The sequence below is a fragment of the Anas acuta genome, chromosome 4 (assembly GCF_963932015.1).
Source record: "Anas acuta chromosome 4, bAnaAcu1.1, whole genome shotgun sequence".
Classification (NCBI taxonomy): domain Eukaryota; kingdom Metazoa; phylum Chordata; class Aves; order Anseriformes; family Anatidae; genus Anas; species Anas acuta.
In genome coordinates this window covers 35,693,204-35,708,466 of record NC_088982.1, presented here as the reverse complement: position 1 = coordinate 35,708,466, position 15,263 = coordinate 35,693,204, and the positions used below count along the sequence as shown (strand labels likewise).

The 15,263-nt window shown below is 43.2% G+C and overlaps 1 protein-coding gene across 1 annotated transcript; it reads left to right on the top strand.

Moving 5' to 3' along the window:
• The first annotated feature begins 1,214 nt into the window (after positions 1-1,214).
• Positions 1,215-12,583, top strand: PGRMC2 (progesterone receptor membrane component 2). The gene is made up of 3 exons (XM_068680704.1): positions 1,215-1,615; positions 10,479-10,634; positions 11,366-12,583. Exons 1-3 carry the CDS (start codon positions 1,246-1,248, stop codon positions 11,461-11,463), a joined length of 624 nt encoding a protein of 207 aa, XP_068536805.1. The 5' UTR covers positions 1,215-1,245; the 3' UTR covers positions 11,464-12,583.
• The last annotated feature ends 2,680 nt before the right edge of the window (positions 12,584-15,263 follow it).

Genomic DNA, 15,263 nt, shown 5'->3' with positions numbered 1-15,263 from the left:
TGGCCTCCACGCTGACTTCTGATGGATTTTTTTCCAGAACAGCAGAGCATCACCGTGGTGCAGTGGAAAACCACGTGCTTTCAAAGAGATGCATGCCAGTCAGTATGACTGTGGAGACAGTAGTTCAGTAGGAAGGTGGTTAAAGGTACTTCACATTCGTTACCACTTGCTTTTGTTTGGTAAACCCATCTTTAAAATGCAGATGAAATTAGAACATAGTAAAATGTTGTGGAAGTTCTAATTTGAAGTCATGAAGGAAGGAAACTGTAGTTAAAAGTACCACCTGATCTTTTGCTGACCTGCACCATGGCTGTGCCCAGACAATCCCAACATTTTTACAATTCTTTGATTAAAAAGAAAAAAGCAAAACTGTTATTAATCTCAATCAAGCTGTGACTTGTTGAGATAAAATGACTTTCTTATTAGAGTTTAATTATACATATATTAACTATAGCCTACTTGAGTTAGGAGGAAGAATAGTAGTACTTTAATTGCAGGTTTTTAACCGGTGAGAACTTCATCCTGTTTCCTTGCAGAGGCAGTTATTACTAAACTGGCTCAGAGGGCAGAAGATTAAACACCTACTCACAGAAGGTGTTGGAGATGGAGAGCTGCATGTAAATGCTAAGTATGATTAAGGTTATTTTCTGCTGGGTTGAGTCTCTTGCACTGTTTACCCATTTGTGAAAAGGTTTGAGTTCTCCAACGTCTGTGACTGAGTTATTAAAGAGCGATTTATTGACGAAACCATGATTTGGTCTCAAGGTCGCTATTACAAAGGGATGCTTCCACACCACACTGCTGCGTGGAGTACCAAAGTTTAGCAGGTCCAAAGTACTCCCTGCCTCACACTCCAGCCCCGAAGCCCGATTACACATTTATGTAACAAATCAACGCCACGAGAGCGGCTGTTTGGCTCGGGAGCACGCAGACAAGACGAGGAGCGAGAGTGCCACACTCTGCGCCATGCCCCCCTCACACGGGCTCCACACGGGCTCCTCACGCGCGGCGCCCGTTGGCCGCCCGTTATGACGGTTGGGCGGCGCGAGCCCCCCCCGCCCGCCACCTGGCCGTGCGCGCGCGCATGGCGGGAGGGGAGGGGGGGGACAAACGGCTCCGGGGCCGCCCCCGCGCAGGCGCGGTAGCGGCGCTCGGCCCACCGAGAGGGGCGTGGCGCGGCGGCGGCGGGGGCGGGGCGTGGCGCGGCGGGGGGGGCGTGGCGCGGCGGGCGCTGTCCTGGCGGTGATGGCGGCCGGCGGCGAGGGGCGGTCCGGCACCGAGGGCAGCAGCGGCGGCGGCGGCGGCGGCGGCGGAGGAGGAGGAGGAGGAGGGGAGGGGGGCGCGGGCGGCGGCGGCGGCGCGATGCTGCTGAACGTGGGGCTGCTGGCGCTGGCGCTGCTGGCGGCCTACCGGCTGTACGCCCGCTGGGCCAGGCGGAGCGGGCCGGGGGCCGGCGGGCAGCCCAGCCAGGCCGCCGCGCTGCCGCGGATGAAGCGGCGGGACTTCTCCCTGCAGCAGCTGCGCCACTTCGACGGCGCCCGCGACCCCCGCATCCTTCTGGCCGTTAACGGCAAGGTCTTCGACGTGACCAAAGGCAGCAAGTTCTACGGGCCCGGTGAGCGCGGGGCCGGGCCGGGGCCGCAGGGAGGGGGGCGAGGGGGCGCCTCGGGGCGGGCAGGGGCGCGGGGCGGCTGTGGGGAGCCTCGCGGCCGGCCCTGCCCCCGCCCGAGGCCGCCGCGCTGTGCCCGCGGTGCTGCTGGTGAGGCGGCCGCCGCTCGGTGTCCTGCTGGAGCCGCGGGGCCTCGGAAAACGCGGTGTGAGCGGGGCGTGCGGGAGGTGTGACACGGCGCTTTGTACGGCGGGGGCAGGAGGGAGAGGGCACCGTGCCTTTTTTCCCCAGGAAATAGTTCATTAAGTCATTTTCTTGCCTTTTTTTTTTTTTTTTTTTTTTTTTTTAAACCTTAGGTTGCTAAAAGAAAGCCACATACAAACCATAACAAATCTTTGGTCCTTACCAGGGAAGTGAGGAGCAGTGACAGCACGTTGAGGCTCGTGCACTGCTGCTCCCCTCTGAGTTTGTGGTACCGGCTGTGCTGCCAGTCGCGCGGGCTGAAGGTGCCATAAATGAGTCAAAATGTTGTCCCGACTGGTACTGAAAAAATTAACGCTGGAGGCTGAACCACCTGGCCGTGCCTTGTTTATGTCTGTTGACCAGGAAAGCAGAGAGAATACAGCCTGGTATGCTGCAGCTTTCATACCCTTCGTCGGACTAGTTCTTTCGTCTCCCTTGCTTCAGGGATTTTTAAATTGAGACCTGTGTGCTGGTGTAAAATGCAGGTAATACATATGTTAATGAAACGTATGTTACGTATGCATACGAAGGTTAAAACAACAGCCAGTTGACAGATTTCTTCATAACGTACCCCATGAAAGGATATTGAGCCATGGTATAAGCATTCACTGCCAGACCCAGTACACTCTTGTGTATCAAACATGAGTTCTGGCCTTTTCACTGCAGATGCTGTCAGTGGTTCACATCCTCAACCTCTGGAGGCCTGTTACTGTGAGAAAGCTAAAGCTTTCTCTTCTAGGATGTCAGTCGGCTTTTTTGATAAGTGGCGGCAGCTGGTTTCCCTACAGCAGTGCATCCAGCTTTTCGTGGAAAGGAGCAAATATGTTTGGGTTTTAACCCTGTAGTGAAGGGTGGCCTTTTGGTAACAGAACTGACGTCAACTTTCTCAGCTAGGTGGGACCCTGCGTGTGAGGATGGTGATGCTCAGCCTGTGCATCAGCTCTGTTTTCTACCAAACATGTTGATTTTTGAATCGTGCTGACGTGGTTTACCTGTGTGGATGCATGTCAGGAGGTATTTTCTTGCAAATATCTTCTGGTTGAAAAGGAGATCAAAAAAAAAAACAGCAAGTGAGTGGTTGCTGGCCTTCAAAGATCTGAGAAGAGTTGAGTGGAGAAGTCTTCTTCAGCTTCTAGCAGTACGCCTTTCCAGAAGGACTTCTGTCAGAGTAGCCAGACATCCATGGAAGTTCTCTTGGTAATTTTATGCCTCATAAAATGCTGGAGTATAGCAAGAGAAGTGCAAAGCATACTGACCATGCAAGGGCTAAATGATCTTTAAAAGAAGAAATGGTTGAGGACGCTGGCTTTGCTGACAGCACAGGCTGGGACTGTGCTGCTCATGCTTTGTTGAGGTACTGATGCGAAACAGCCTCAGCTTTGAGGGCAGCAAGTAGCAATGGCTGAGGGCTTGCTATCAAACCGCAGGTATTGCTTGACTGCTGGGTGACTGCTGAGTAACGCGGCTGTCTCAGAAGCATTCTGATGTCTAGAAGTTAAGGTCTGTTCTTTCTTCTTCACTATAGTTTGGATGCAAAGCTATTTCTTATTTTTTGCCTCTAGTGTAAGGCTAATAGTGCACAGAATTGTCCTACAGTCCATATCTCTGTCCTACAGTTGAAATTCTATTAAAGGTCCCACCAAGCTTTGATTTTAATAGAAGCTCTGCTATTTTAAGTTTTCATCCATTGAGTCCTGTCATGCTTTGGTCTATTTCACTGAGGAGCCCACTAAATACCTATGGTTAAGATTTAAAACAGAAATGGACAGACTGTTCAAGTCATCTTTTCAAATAGGATTGAAAATTTCAGTTTCTTGAGTGTTTAATCAAAACATGTTTCAAACTTTTTTTCCTTTTGTTGTCTCTTTTAAGACTTCCACAGTTTATCCCAGCGGTAATTAGTCTTTGGTATGTCTAATGCATTTCAGGTGAGAGCAGGAAGGTTGTGGCACATGTTCAGCTGTCTGGTCTGTACCTCCAAGAATCAATCAGCTTACACTGAACTCTTTAAAAACCTCACTTACGCACCTCTTTTCCTAAATGCTGCTTCTCAGGATAGTCCTCTGTCCTGCAAGCATACCCTTTGCTTCAACGCTTTACTTTTAGTTGTATTCAATATCACTTTGGTTTGTGCCCAGATGAGTAAGTGTTCTAGAATGCTTGGTTATTAATCTTAATTAATTACCTTTCCCTTTATCATCTGCAAGCTCTGAAAGCAATAAAGCAAACTGTTAATGGCTCACTGTTAAAAATATCATGGAACCAGAACGTCAGAGGAACTGTTGGGGAGTGATTTCCCCATCCATGATCACGTCTCATGTCTTAGAGTTAGTGGTTGACACCTTTCCTGCGTGCTGTGTTGGCTTTACATCCCTGTCATGAGACATAGCTTTTACTGTTTCAGCTATGATAACATTAGATTTCACAATTGTTTACATTAAGATTCCTGTTAGCTTACTGGTCAATAGAAGGGGATAGTAAGAGATAAAGCACTCTTAACAAATCTTAATATTAGTGGAGTTTAAATTGGTGTGCTAGTATAATGCTATAAACAGGTTTAGTTAGATAAACTTACCAAATGCTCTGTGCAGTTATGAAAACTACAGGCTTTAGAACATGACAGCAGGATTATATCTGATCCAGTGTACGCAACTGCTCCACATCACTTCTTGGGTCTTAGTTTTTCACAATTAAAAAAAAAAATCCTGATTTTCCATCCCCACATTGTCACCGTGAATTTATTTCTCACCCACTTCTGTCTTTCAAAGTGTCACATAGGTGTCTGCTTCCCGTTTGTTTTCCAAGAAGAATATATTAGGTAGTAGTAGTGTTTCCTTCCACAAATATCTCCATCATAGCTCACTTTTTGTTAGGGGAAAATTAGCTTTGTTTCATATTGCAAATGCAATTAAGCACTACAATTTCTGATACTAAAGACTTTGAGAAGATCTGTAGTAAACATTGCCATTTCCTCCATCGTTTGTATAAAAATAACCCGAGGCTGCCAGACTTCCTTTGGAATTAAGTGCTATAAGCTTAATTGTGGCTTTATTTAAAAGTTACCCTCCTGGTTGGTGCTGATGCTTTTGAATACTTCCTTTCCAAGAGCGTGGTACGGCAACATGAAATGCTGCAGGAGGGACGTGTGTGCTGTGTCTGGAGAGCTCTGTTAAGGGTGGCTTTATCTTAAGAACACAACAGGCCAAGGGCTTACAGATAAGTATAGAGGATAAGATTGGGGGGGGGAAGTGCTTCCTGTAAGGTGTGGGTCTTCTGTGGTTTATTTTGATGCTTGCCAGCTCCTCCGTGTCTGTAAGGGAGGTGCGCCTTGCCCCAAGACTCAACTTATCAAAAATACAGTGTTTCTGAAAAATTACTACCAGGAGAAGTAAAACTAAAAAAGTTCAGAGCCGTTCCTGAGAGCAGGAGATGAGGCAGTGGTTTTGTGCAGGAAGATGCATCTCTCTGCCCTCCCCTGCTCCTGCTTGGTGTCTGTGGACTCCCTCCCTCACCCCTTAATAGGCTGAATATTAATAATAATATCAATATTTTAAGGAATCATAAAATCGGAACAGTTGTGTGTTTGATGGAAGTTTGGTAATGCTGTCTGTTTGGATAAATCCCTAGTTCCTATTCAATCGTTCAGGCTCTAGCCACCTGAGGTCTGGGGGCCGGGCAGGAATGCTGGAGGTGTGATTTATTGGGGCGTGATCGTCCCACCGTTGTCAATGACCTGTAGGCGTGCAATCCCGTACGAAGCAGGGCATCTCTCCTGCATGCAGTCAGAAACGTGGCCAGCATCGCTCGCCTTACTGAGGAACAAAGCAGCAGGCAGAGCACTTCCCGCTAAGGCAATGCGGGGTGATCTGCGTCCTCCTCCAGCGTGGAACTGCCTGCCAGGAGCCGCTGACAGCTAAACTCCTCGCAGTGCTTTCTGTCTGCCTCTTCAGTTCGGATTGGGTCGGTGGTTCTTACGCTTACCTCACGGAGGTAAAGGGAAAGCAGGCAGGAGAGAGAGAAGCAAGACTAGAGGCCCTCTAGCCCTGTGCCCAACAAGTCAGATTTAGGCCCTAAATCCGTTTTCTAAACAGTTCCTGTTTTAGCACGTAGACTTCGTGGATCATCCTCCTAAGAACACTTACTTTCCATGCAAGTTGTAACTTGAGGTTGATCCAAATCTTTCCTTTCATGTGAATCTGGAGCAGTAAAGTTGAAAATGTCACCCTGAATTCCAATGATATATCTTACAAGAAAGCTGCTGCCTTTAAGCTGCATCTCAAAATGGCTTTGTATAATTTGTAGCTTTTTCATTCCCTCATAAGAGAAGCAACGCTCAACTAACATCTCAGGATTCAGACAGAAAATTTTAAACGTGTAATGGAAATTTTGCATTGATTTTGACTGGAAAAGGCAGACCAGGTGGTAAAATAGTGCAGCTGTCAATAAATTCCTGGTCTTTCTCCCTTTGTTCCCTTCACTTATATTAAAAGAGAGATTTGTCCTTATTCTTGTTTGCAGCTTAAAAGCTGCCTGTGAATTTCCAAGCTGCAGACGAAGCCGGGCTGTGCTGCCAGTGTCTGTGTGGCACATGTGGGTGCAAAGAGCAGCTGCAGGGGTCTGCATGGCCAGGGACAGCTTGGAGGCTGCTCCCAGAAATGGAAGCTGCTTTACAACTGAACCTTGTTAGCCTGCGTGGCTCCTTTGGAGAGCTTGCATCAGTCTGGTGAGAACGAGTGCCGCTGCATAGATTACGGTATCGCCTCGTTAGATATCGAGCCCACGTGCAGCTGTTGGCGGTGCAGGTCCCTGCACGGAGCTGGAGCAACCAGAGCCCGGTGAGCAGTGCTCGCCTCCACGCCTGGTCTTGGAGCAGTAGTCCAGGATCTTCTGCGAGACTGGTATGCAGCTGATGGGGTCAGACAGCCCTGCTGGTACACCGAGAATATCTACTGAAAATCGGAGCTCCAGCATAGGTTTAGGGGGAATTTGTGGTCAAATCATCTGAAAATTCAAGCACGTGCTGTTCCAAGATTCAGCTTGGTGTGTTTTGGACCAAGTGACTGGAAACAGCGCTTGCAAATAAAAACTACAGCGTGGATAGCTTCATCTCTCTCTCAGATTTTTTTTAAATACGATGTTCTACTGTTAAATTTATTTGTCTGTGTCTGCTGCTCTTTGACATAGGTAAGCAAAGAGAAATTAAATCATCATTTAGAAACTGAAACCAGGCTAGGAGGTGCTGAAATCCTGCTCCTGAGTGCAGGAATTGGAGAGGTATTTTCCTTGGCTGAAGAGAGTTTGATTCTGCCAAGTCTGAAGCCTACTCAGTTCATTTGTGAGTAAAGATGAATGTCAGGCTGGAACAAATTCATCAAGAAGTCCAGACTTTTAATTGGATCCTGAAAGGAAGTGAGAATCTGCACTTGCTGGGGGTGGAAGCAGGCAGTGGGGAGCAACATTTTGCACCTGCCCTGGCTTAAAAAAGGGCATGCTTTATGCAAGGTAGGGTTGTAAGGTAAACGAGGACTTTACACAGGGAAACAGGCAGTGTGCAAATGTGGTGTGACAGATGTGGAGATAATGTAGGCAAATGCATAGTCTCAATAACGGTTTGATTACAGAGCTGAGCTTATGCTAAAATAAAGGCTATGTAGAAGTGTTTCCATGTGTGAAAGCAGGGACGGGAAGAAAAGCGTTCTTCAAGGAATAGGCTTTTCCTTGGTGTGAGGCTCAGAGCTGTGTGTAGCTGAGGAATGTGTAGGAGATGTTTTAATGATTTTTGGTCCTTGCATGACTTCCTTTTGTAGCTGTGAGATGCCAACTAGGTGTGGGAGGAGAATTGGTTAAAGAATTGGACTAGGAAGTAGCTACTCTGGGGGTATAGGGAAGGAAAATGGTTGAAATTTTGTGACAGTCTTGAAAAATTGGTTTAGTGTACATACCTATGCTACTAGCATCTCTTCTTACAATCTCTTCAGTACGTGTATCAGCGATGCAATCAATTATTTAGAATAGGAGCCAGTCTAAATAGACAGGCAGACAAAAGGAAACAAAAGAAGGACTGACTATAGGTAGGAGTTGCAGAGAGAATTGCATCTGGTCATGAAAGAACTCAGTGGGAGGACTGTAAGGATCACATTAATGTCTGACATGGAATAATGCTCACGAGGCAGGTTTTTTTTTTTCTCCCCCCAAGTTCTCCATGCTTGCACCTTCCTGAGTGATTCTCTCTAGAAATCTGGTGTGCAAAACACCTTTCTAAGACCATTGCACAATTTAAGACCATTCATGTAAAAGTGAATAACAGACAAAGGCTTACAGCAAAAAACAGGCCTGTATATTCTATGTTAATACAAAATGCTCTGTTTAATCTCCGTGTAGAAGTATCTGAAAGGAAGCTTTAAATTTTGAAGTAGATTGCTCATATCGAGATGTCTGAACTTCTGCTTTGGCAGCTCTTTAAAGTAAAGCTGGGCTCGTACTCCTTTATTTTTTAAATAATTAGAATTCAATAGTTGCTTTTTTAGTAAGGGATGAAAGAATGCGACACATCTTTAAGTTAGGTTTGCAGAGCTGGAATTTGAGATGCTGTTGAGGTCTGAAGGCTTGTTTTTATCAGTCAGCATTCTGCTGAACACTTCGACCTGGCTTGGTGGTTTCTCTGTGGCTCCTGAATACTTCTGTAGTAAACATGCCAGAACATTTAGTATCTGTTCTTGAACAGGAAAAAAAAAAAAGTTTTGGTATAATAACACTACCTTACATTTGCAGAAATTTTGGATCCGTCAATCTTAAAGGAAACTGAGATGCTCTAAAGGCATTCATGCTTTCAGCTAAGTGTGTTACTGAGATGTCAGGGTGTTCAGGGTTTGGTGCTGATCAATATAAAGTAATTTTCTCTTTAACAGAAACACTTGGAATCAAGCTGGTGGATCAGGAGGTGGCCTTTCAGCAGTGGCTGTAAAGCTCCATGAACCACTAAATGCAGAGCTGAAGGGAAGGGGCAGTGTCCTGCTCTAACGCTGGTTAGCCAGAATTTTGAGAACGGGTTACTCGAATAGCCAGCAGAGTTTATGGAAGCTTTGGTTTAAACAGTTCAGGGAAAGGAAAAATCTGGGACAAAGTACTGTTGGCAGGGAGGTTACATAGCAAGTTGTAATTGCTCGAGGATTTACGGATTGTGTGTGATCTTTGCAAAAGCAGTTTATAACGTTGTGGTCCTGTGTTCTTTGTTCAGAACATCAACAGCTGGGTGAGCTGAATGGCGGCTGTTTTGGAGTAAAGCAGGACTTGAAGAGCTCTGTTACGTTGCAGGTGGTGGCCATTATTACCTCTTACCTGGTTTACGAGAAGTGACTAGCATGCTAAAGGAATAAATTAAATGTCTTGGTATAGGTTTGATTTCAATTTCTGAATCCCGTTTTTCAAGACTTTTTCTAAAATAGCACAGATACAGTCCCTGATCACAGAGGTGGCTACTGCGGATGCCATTCTTGGAGCTAAGTATCCTAAAGGACAAGCACAGGGGTGCTGTTAGTCATTACAGCAGTAGGGGTGAGGGACAGCGCATTTCCACTTGCTTGTGTTTGTGCTTACCATTAGTGCTGCCTTTTCTTCAGGCTGATGGCCACTGTTGTCTCCAAGAGGTGAGCCAGAGAAGGGTCCTGGCCTATTTGTTTTCAAATAGTGACCACTCTTTGTAATGCCTTGGGCATTTCTCTGCTGCTTATCCACTGTTAGCCAAAATTTTAAAGTCTTGGATTTTTGTTCTTCTGTATGTTTAATTGAGATGAATCAAGGTATTCAGTTTTAGGTTCAGAAAAACTAAATGGTATGGTTGGAGTTCTTTAATTTGAGTTTGGGGAAGACTGTTACCAACCTCATCCTGAAGCTATTGGTTTACAAATCATCCCGCTCCCGTACCATTTCTTTGATGATCTTAGCTTTGAAAATCTCAGTATTTTATCAGTGTCTTTGTTCTGCTTTGTGTCAGTCAAAAAAAACACAAGGGAAGTACTTGCTTTACATTCTTAACATGAAGATCTGTGCAGTCTTCAGGAACTATACCGGACAGGTATATGGGTGATCTGCTGCCCAAAATAAACGAGGAGAACCACTTGCAGTGTTTTCCACAGGCGTTAGAAACATGTCAGAAGATGAGCTGTCTGTCAAGTTATGGTGGTTCTATAAGTGAAGTGAGATGATAGAAATCCATTTACAGTACTAATCGAACTAAGATGTCTATATAATTTGGTTCTGTTCATGCGTGACTTTTAAATATTCTGTTTTGCTTAATAGAAGTAGCTTTCTTCTGAATTCCAGCCTCCAGTCTCTTTGGAATTTGCATCACCTGACTTGTGCCGAGTGTCAGGGATTTTTCCAGATACCCCTCCAAAGCTCTTTTCCCAATTCTGCTTCTCTCAGCAGACTTTATCTCCGAGTGACACTTAAGTTTGAATTGCAGTGTTGTTGAACGTTGAACAGCCGTGGTGTTGAAACTGCTGCTGTTCCTGTCACTGCAAAACTGTGGGACTTTTGATGCACCGCTTCAGCAGACTGTAATGAATTGAGATCAGACACCATAAACAAAAACTTGAAGGTATTGGTTTTGTCTTTTTGTTTCCAGAGGGTCCATACGGAATATTTGCTGGCAGAGATGCCTCCAGGGGACTAGCAACTTTCTGTCTAGATAAAGATGCACTCAGAGATGAATATGATGACCTATCGGACTTAAATGCTGTACAGATGGAAAGTGTAAGAGAGTGGGAAATGCAATTTAAAGGTAACTTCTCAAATGAGAACGTCTTTAGCTTAAGGAAATGCTTTTAATAAAAATGACTGATTTGGGCTTGGGGCATCTTTTAAAGGGATGTTGATAGCAACATTGATAACGTAGTGTAGCTTTCTTAGGAAATGACCAGGAATTTCAGGAATTAGGGAGGATTCTACTGTATCCTGCTATAGCTTTTTCAGCCTGCTAGCTTTGTACAAGGAAAGGTGTTCTCAGCTATGCAGAATATAGAGTTTCACTCTTGAATCTCAGTGTAGCTTAGCCAATGAATTCCTGCTCTCACATTGTTGGATTTGGCTTCCATTGAATTATGATTAGGACTAAGAGCTGTTTTGGCATGAAGGATTGAACAAGTTTGTCTTGAAATAATTTCTGAGGAATATGAAAGGATGTCTCTGGAGGGAGGGGAAACAATTTTTCACATTAATTGAAATCAAAACAAGCTGAGGGAATTTGTGCTGGATTTAGTAGCAGCGTTTTCAGCCACTGTGCAATAAACCTGGGCTGATGAGCTGTGGGAGAACTAAAACAAAGTACTGTGAGCAGAAGTGGTGAACAGCAGTGGTATCAAGATTGTTTTAAGAGCTGAGCTTGCTGATAAATTGCCATCAGTTTCAGGGATTCAGGCTCAGAACCTTAGCATGTATGGGAAGAAGTGCGTTTGCAGCAGTGCAGGCTAACTAGCTGTATTTGATTGTAATGGAATCATAAATCTCTTTCAGAAAAATACGACTACGTAGGTAGACTCCTAAAACCAGGGGAAGAACCATCAGAATACACAGATGAGGAAGATACCAAGGATCACACTAAACAGGAATGAACTTTGTAAACAACCAAAGTCAGGGGCCTTCGGAACTGCAACCTCTTATTCCCCATCACAGAATGTCCTGCATCTTTGGGTACAGTTCATCTGCTGCGAAAAACATTCAACAGGTTTTGTACAAGGAAAATAATATACTCACAAATGAAGATTTGAATACTAGACATTATTTGTGCTGCCAACCGTTTTGTTGCAGTTTATTTGTAATGTCTGGTGAGGCTTCGTTAGTGAAGAGGGGCCAGGGATTTAAAGGCAAAAACGCTATTCCTTTTTATCAGTAAGCTGAAGCCTTTTCAAATATCATATATTACAAGCTCTCTAAAGACGCGAGTCTTCAAGCTCAGTGAAAGATTTGAAACTTGTTTCATGTGTGTCTTCTCCTTCAGCATTAAAGAAAGTTGTATTCATGTACATCAGTATCAGTAGGTTAGACTACTGAAACTGGTGTGAAAATGTGAATTTCCAATTTTGTTTTGTATGTGGGCGTTAGTAGCCCTGGCAGAATACTTCAGTTCTCTACGAGAAGTCCATGTAGATCTGGATGGGGGTAAATTCATCCTTTTCTCAAAAGGATTGGGTAAAACTGTTTCCTCTGCAACAACTATTATCTGAAGCCTGCCCTCCCCACCTTCCTTTTTCCCATTGTCTAAATCAAATCGAATATTAATTGTGCCTTATTTCGCTTACATAGACTTGAATTGTTTTAAGGGAAAGCCCCAAATCGTGGTTTCATAGTCACTACAAGCAGCATTGAGACTGAAGTTAGAAAGTTCTGTTGACTGGAAAACCTTGATGTCATTCTGTGTATAGAATGTAAAAGAGGAATACTCAGTGTTACTGCCATATGTTAATACTACATATACTTAAATTAGCATTGTGATGGCCAAATGCATACTCCCATGCTTCTTTTTAAGTAATTAAAAAAAAAAAAGTCACCCTTCCTCCTCTTCCAGAAGCTGCCTAACTTTTGGGAGCATAGCCTTCACACCCCTGTAGAGTGAAGGGGCGTGCGCGCGTGTGTATGTGTGCGTGTCTGTCTGAATGCAAGACTTGGGAGGGATTGTTTCTGCAGATATTGTAAATACGAGTACCATTTTAATAAAGCATGTACAATACCAAATGTGCTGTCAGACTTTATGTAGAAGCTGCTAAGCAGAGCTGGAATATGATAGAATACAAAGTAAGGGGAAGAAGTCTGGGATGTGAAATATTTATTGCTGTTAACATTGTTCCTAGCTCTTGGGGTATTATTTTTCAAGTCCCATCTTTTGGAGAACTTGGAAGACTTACTCAGGTAAGTGCTAGTTAAAAGAATAAACCTATGCCAACGCTGTTACGTTAGAAAAAAGTGAACTGATTGTAAATAAGGAGAAGCATTCTAGGTAAAAGTATAACATGCAGTAAGAGGACTGTGTCTCATGTCACCTACAGGACCAGGACGTTGGAGATCAATACATGTGTATCACTCAACATCTTGCGGAAACTTCACTATCTCCTTTGCTAAATCCGTACCTGTGACACCATTAAGTTTGTGCCTCACAGCTTTATGGCTTACATCTGTACTTCTGCTTGCAGTTTTCACCTGTGATAAGCCTACAGTAACAAATTTCCATCCATCTATTCTGAATTGTAAACTAAGAAATTCCCGGAACTACTGCATTTTTATTGCTGTTTGACTGAATGAGTTTTATATTGATGTAAATGAAACAAAAATACACCATTGAATCACTTGTAAATCATGTGTCCTAGAAGGCAGATTCATTTCTTTCTTGTATGTCCACACTTGAAATACAAGTTTTATCACAGAAGAAGAAATAACAGAACTGAAGCCATTTCAACAGTTAATAGGTTACGCTAGCAGGTTCTTGTAAAGGGTGAACAATCCAGTCAGGCATGTTAGCTATTCAGTTACTGGATATAATTCATGAAAGTGCTGGTTTCTGTTTAGGGCACATCCTTGTTTAACTTAGCATTGATGTCCATACTTCTGTTTGCACATTATTACTCTATTAAGTATCTACTAAGTGTCTAACGCTGCTGAAATGCTGGGCATGTTAGTAAAACTAACCACAAAAATGTGTTTTAGACGGAAGAGTGGAGACATACCAACAAATGAAGAAAAGCTTTCTCGCACAGGACGGTAGCTAGGAGTACTTCAGTGCTAGTTCTCTATCTGGACACTTCGCTACTCTCTTTTTTTTTTTTTCTTTTTTTTACCAAATCTTTCTATAAAAGATTTTATACTTCATTTAGAGTATGCCTTTCATTTTTAGCTTTTGCTCCTCATGATGGCATCAAGATGTGTCTAGCTGTGTAACAGGAAAAGAAGGCTTATGGCAGTATCAAATAGGACAGCCAGCTATAAAAATACACTTGTGATTGTGTTACAGCTTCTACTGTACAAAGTCATGGCTGCAAGTTCCTAACGCCTGACGTGAGTTACTCTGCTATTTACTCGTTACAGCTATTACTGTTGCTACATCTGGCATAGCTGTAGCTTTAGCTGTTTATCTTGCTTGTGTCTGTTTTATGTAGAAACTTCCTACCACAGAGAGAACAGTAGTGACACATACGGTATGACTTCCAAACCCAATGCAGCTTTTTCCCTTCCCTTGCTATAGGAACTGCAATGAAGCTTAACAGGATCAAAGTTATATGATTTTTTGGGCGGATCTCTTTAAAAAGAGCATTGCTCCAGTCTTTTATGGTTTAAGATCGGTTAAATGGAAGAGTGATGAAGGATGGGTAGAAGGGTGATTTTTGCTTTCACCTTATTTAATGGTAATTGTGAAGACTACAAAACAAACTACTTCTGTCATTCTGTGATAGCAGTATGTTACACAGACTAAATCCAATATTTTGATGTCTAGTAGATCTAAATTTGTCTCATTCAGCCTGCATAAAAACTCTTTAGTGATTTAAAGCTGACAACCAAAGATGCTTTAAAGTATCCTGTATCTTTCATGTTTTTGCAGAAAGCTGACACGGACCAGGTAGGTCAGAACAACATTGAATCTGTGGAAGCTTTGGTGCAATTAGTATTATAATTTTTTGGAGACACTCATCCTTGTAACATTTGTGTCACTTAGTCAAAATTCACTATAAACTAATGAAAATGACAGTTTGATACTGACCATGTGTTAAATTTTTGTTTAAGCAACATAAGGGGCTCGAAGGGAGGATTTCTTGTCTTCAGGAGGAACAAAATACATTTCCAGTTTAAGATACTGGTTGTTTTCTTAGACTAGACTTAAGCTAGTTTAAAAGCAGTCATTTGTTTTGACACTTCTGCCTGATCAGTACGTTGCTTCCCAAAGAATTTTTCTTAGAGCAGGAAATTTTGAAATCTTTGTGGTTTTAAAAAGAAAAAATACCATGTTTTTACCTAATCTGAACATACCAAATTTTTACTAGGCACTTCAGAACTATCCTCCTACATCCTTGTAATTGTTCATAAGTTTTTATTGAGCTAGAGTTACTTTTCCTTGGTTAAGATCTGTATTTTCTACCCTTCAGAGTCTAGCACAGCATTTAATATCAGTTTGGTACTTTCTGCTTCTTGTCTTGTTTCAGTTTAAATAGTTATTCTAAGCTATTATAATATTTTAAATTATTTTCTCTTTTTTTATTTGTGAGATCAAGTTGATTTCAGTATCCTTCATTGATACCTATTCATTGAAAAGGTCAAGAAATAGTTAAACTTTTTTTTTTTTTTTTAAGTCTTTGATATTTGTTCTCTCCGTGTATTGGTGGGTGTTCTTGTTGTTTTTTTTTCCCCCTCCAGGAAGCACATGCATTGT